At 45.7% G+C, this 4379-nt stretch overlaps 1 protein-coding gene across 2 annotated transcripts; it reads right to left on the bottom strand.

Annotated features, from left to right (window-relative positions):
• Positions 1 to 262: 262 nt before the first annotated feature.
• LOC123448055 (proactivator polypeptide-like 1) lies at positions 263 to 2842 on the bottom strand. 2 transcript variants are annotated; one of them, XM_045124825.1, is made up of 6 exons: positions 2648 to 2842; positions 2150 to 2255; positions 1463 to 1689; positions 979 to 1176; positions 833 to 892; positions 263 to 711 (listed from the first exon to the last, which is right to left on the bottom strand). In XM_045124825.1, the coding sequence occupies exons 2-6, from the start codon at positions 2229 to 2231 to the stop codon at positions 553 to 555; spliced, it is 726 nt and encodes a 241-aa protein (XP_044980760.1). In that variant the 5' UTR covers positions 2232 to 2255; positions 2648 to 2842; the 3' UTR covers positions 263 to 552. The 2 variants fall into 2 exon arrangements, with proteins under 2 accessions (XP_044980760.1, XP_044980761.1); XM_045124826.1 differs by having other exon boundaries at positions 2436 to 2766.
• Between the last annotated feature and the right edge of the window lie 1537 nt (positions 2843 to 4379).

Raw genomic sequence — 4379 nt, 5'->3', positions numbered from 1 at the left:
CCTTTGCAGATAAAGTGGGACGGGTTCGGCGTCCCCTAGTTGGATGAAGACAATTCAGAAAATCATGTTTCCGCCCTGCATTTATTAACAATGTTTCTTATGTTGAATATACCAATGCCAATGTTTGCAATAGTTAGGTTTTTATTTTTTATGGTAGTTCAAAGTTGGCCAAAGTTTTTCTAGCAAGCAAAACCTCAACCAAAATTGATCGTCAGAAAATCCACCTCTTCACCGACCGAAATCTAGAACAAGACATATGACAAGACTAAAGCCCCATTATTAGCAGACAGACTGAAACTCGATTTAGTATCTACAGTTTGTTCAGATACCATTACAAATTAAACACTGACCAAGTAATAAGTACAACACGGCTTCAAGTTGACATAAGAAACTGTTCATCATACCGCTCCCTTTATAATACAAAGCATCCAGAGAATGCAGCAGCAGCACGCAGCAAAAGCCAGTCGAATTTTGGACACCTATGTACAACAAGAAGAACTAGTGCATTATGTTTCATCCGGGTTTACGCGGCTCGGTGTAGTCTTTCTGCCTTCATTCATCGCGCAGCAAACCCTCCTCGGAGAATGACCCGAGCACCGTCTTTTTGCCAGCATCGCATGCTTGAACGATGGTGCATATATCGTTCTTCTCGAGGAACTTCTCTCCGTTGACCAGGATGAGAGGGATGTATTGCAGGACCAATCGTTTGCACTGTCGAACAAGAAAAGTATCAAAACCCATTGTGTGCTATGTATTGAACCTTAACTGGAGAAGCTGAGATATCTGCTTTGCGCATATCTTGTTTCAAAAAGATGAGCCGAATATAGCTTACCTGTTGCTCGTGACCTTCGATCTTTTTGCACTCCTTGAGAAGAATTTGAATTATCTCAAACTACAGAGATCACATGGAAAAATATTAAGGGCAAACACAAGGTAAAGGTGAAGACACCAACGATGCAAGTGAAATAAAGGAAATACCTCAGCATCAGGATCTTTCAGTTTGGACAAAACTTCATCCATGAGGTGGTGGCAAAACACGCATGTGCTCTCACTTCTCACACCAGACAGAAGAGCATTGTCCCTGCAGAGGCCATTTCGTTTGCAGAACTCTTCTGGCTTGATCTCCGCGATCTTGGCAAATAAGAGAGTTGCATAGGAGTCCACCAACTCAACACACTGCAGAGACAGACTGTCCATGCTTAGAAAATCTATAAATTATTTTTGTTAGGGTATCTTCTAGCATGACATTTATCAAGAAAATAGAACCACTATGCATGTACTCCCTCTGTTCCTAAATACTTGTTGTTGGGGAGAACTAGTCTAGTTCTCCCCAACAACGACTAGTTCTCCCCAACAACAAGTATTTAGGAACAGAGGGAGTAGTATCTTTTTATTAATCTTTCTACAATACCTAAAACTCAGCATGTATCGAACTACAAGGGAAAGTGTTCAAAATAACTACCTTCTTCTCCAACGAGAATGTCTGAGAACAAGCTTCATGAAGGACCTCCATCATTTTATCTTGTGATTGCTTCTGACCAAGGTAGCTAAGAGCTTCATTTGTAAACTTCTCACAAGCTGGGCATAGTGGGCTGCCCCTCTCAACACGCACGGGAATTTTGCTCAAAGTTAGTTGATCCTTGATGATTTGACCAGATGCTCGAGCCTCCTGCTCGTTATCAAGAAAAACTGGAAACAAATAAACCAGATGTCACTGGCCAGAACAATTGCAGACAGAAAGAGAAATATCTCAAAATGCCTGAATCTAAGCCTTGAATTACAGAAACGAATATGAAGGAATACAAAACCAAGCATCAACCTATACTGGAAGTTTGATGGTGTTAACAATGAAATTGGCTATCCAAAGTCTATACTTATACAGACATGCATGATTTACAAGGCAAATAATATCAACGAAGCAGATGGTAGATATGACAACTTGAATTTCGACACCAAATATTGTGAACTCGACAACAGGGGTATCCTTAATTCCAGTTCTAATTCCAACCCAAACCTAATAGCTCACCACCCTCCATCAGCTGAATTTTTTTCCCGATTTACATGTGGGAGCCACTGATATCGATTTAGAGATAATAAACAACATAACTAGCATCAGGGGATTCGAAAAGAGCTGTTGTGTGAGGTATACCTGTGCCCCGGCCTTGTGCGCTCCCCAGGCTGACGAGCAGCAAGAGGAGTAGACAGAAGGGCAATCTCAGTCCTAAGCCCATCGCGCGAGAGGTTCCCACGTTGACCTGCAATAGAAATCATCATACGTATTTAGCAAATTCATGTGATCAATTTTGATCAGGAAACCGCAGGAAAACGAAAGGGGTGAATTAGTCTCAACAGCAGCTGAGCCTGTAACATCTGCGTTCCAATTTCAGAAAATTTCACATAACAAAGCCGGCGATGCAAGGAGCCACGAAACAGACCGATAAAGCCGATCGAATCGACCGGGCCAGGTCAACAGAATCATCAGCAGGAGGAGGAAGCGGATCGATCGGGGAAGGCGCGATGGCACCGAACGAATCGGAAAGCTCGAGCAAGGGGGGCGGGGGGAGGCAGCGATCCAAAATCTGAGGATGGCGGGGAGAAACGAAATTGGGAGCGAGCAGAAGGGATGATTGATGAGAAACAAACCTACCCTGCGGTTGGGGAATCGAGCACGCAGCCGCCGGGAGGAGCAGGTGGTGGTGCGTCTGGGTCGTCCTGATCTTTTTTCTGCTTTTGTGTGTCGTGTATGTATAGCGTGCTCGCGATTATAGAAATCAGATGATGGGGTTAAATAGCGGGCGTGGGTGGGGGTGGGTGATTTGTCCGGTTGATCTCGCTTCGCCTTCGGAGTTGGGTTAACGTGGAGGGGAAGAAGTTGAGACGGTTAAGCAAGAGTAACTGTATCTTATTATTATTGCAAGTACTCTCTCCGTAAAGATTCAGTGATCTAAGAACGCGTGTTTGGTTGCCGAGTCAACCAGGCCTGCATGGAAAAAAAATTCGACTGTTTGGTTATCCCGTATACATCGTTCGGTATGTATGGCGCGAACTTTAAAGCACTCCGAGCGAGGCTCAAGAGATATGTCTAGATCGTCAGCTTCTTCAGGATCGGGCTTGTGCGAAGCAGGGAAGGGGAACGTAGCGCTCAACTCGTGCAACCAAGAAGATGGCATGAGCTGGCAACATCTTTGAAAAATCGGCGGGAGGATTTAGGTTCACCTCCCGTCGATTCCGTCGCCCTATTAGCCCCCATCCTCTCACCGTCCAAAGCCCCGCCACCCTTCTCCCCTCTGTCGAGCTTTCCCGACGACGTGCATCCGCATCTCTAGTTGGATCAGTATTGACACGGGCTTCAAGGAGGTGCACTTAAACACCATTGTGAAATAGGTGTTCGAGTTCTATGGCCAGGAGGTGACCACCACCTAGGTGTACAACCACCTTAGGAAGTGGAGAGCTTGATGGATCAAAGTGTCCAAGCTCATAGACCTTAGCGACGCCTCATGGGATCAAAGCACTTGCTCTATCGTTTTGAAGGTAGAGCACTACACCGGCCATTTCGCGGTTAGCTCACCGCCCCTTGTTTTTCACACTGTCAATCATTTCCTACTCACAACTAACAAGACATGTGCTTCTTTCTTAGGACCACCTCAAAGACGTTGAGTTCCTTCACACACACATCCAGAACTACAACCATGCAACACACTTCTCCTTCGGCCTCGCAACCGGCAAGCATGCCATGGGCTCCCGTGAGGCTCTCGGTTCTCCCATGCAACCGGAGTTTCCTGGCACCCAAACGCATAGGCAATCCTTGATGGCCCTAAGAAGCCATTTGAGGATGTCCATGTGGTCGATATGAAGAGGAAGAGGGATGGTCTGACGGAGGAGGAGATCGGTGTCTTCAGCAACATGACTGAGGCCGTGAAGGAGGTGGCAACCTCCATTAGGAAAAGCAAGACCCTTGGCGTCCACCCTAGCATGTACAATAGCATCATCAATAAAGGTGGCTTCTACAAGGAGGCTCTTATGGCAGCTTGATGACGAGTTGATGGATATACTTCTCGCCCCTCGTTGGTTACCTCAAGTGGAAGGTGGAGATGTAGTCAACAACAGATTTCCCTAACATGGAGACTGTAAGGTTTATCGAACCAAGAGGACTCCTAGGCTCAACAAGTAGGTGTCTTCCACCCTGGCGCTAGTAGAAGACGTGGACCTGCACACACAACAAATAACTTTGCTCCCAACGAGTACACAGAGGTTATCAATCTCTCTGGCCTTGTAGTTTGCGAAGGATCAAAACACAAGTGGGAAAGTAATAGTGATTGCAACGGAAAAGTAAATGAAAGCGATAAATGATGGAGGTGTAAGCAATGATGGTGATATGG

The sequence above is a fragment of the Hordeum vulgare genome, chromosome 4H (assembly GCF_904849725.1).
Source record: "Hordeum vulgare subsp. vulgare chromosome 4H, MorexV3_pseudomolecules_assembly, whole genome shotgun sequence".
Classification (NCBI taxonomy): domain Eukaryota; kingdom Viridiplantae; phylum Streptophyta; class Magnoliopsida; order Poales; family Poaceae; genus Hordeum; species Hordeum vulgare.
Note: the sequence above shows the minus strand (reverse complement) of the source record. Positions and strands in the feature narration are given on the sequence as shown.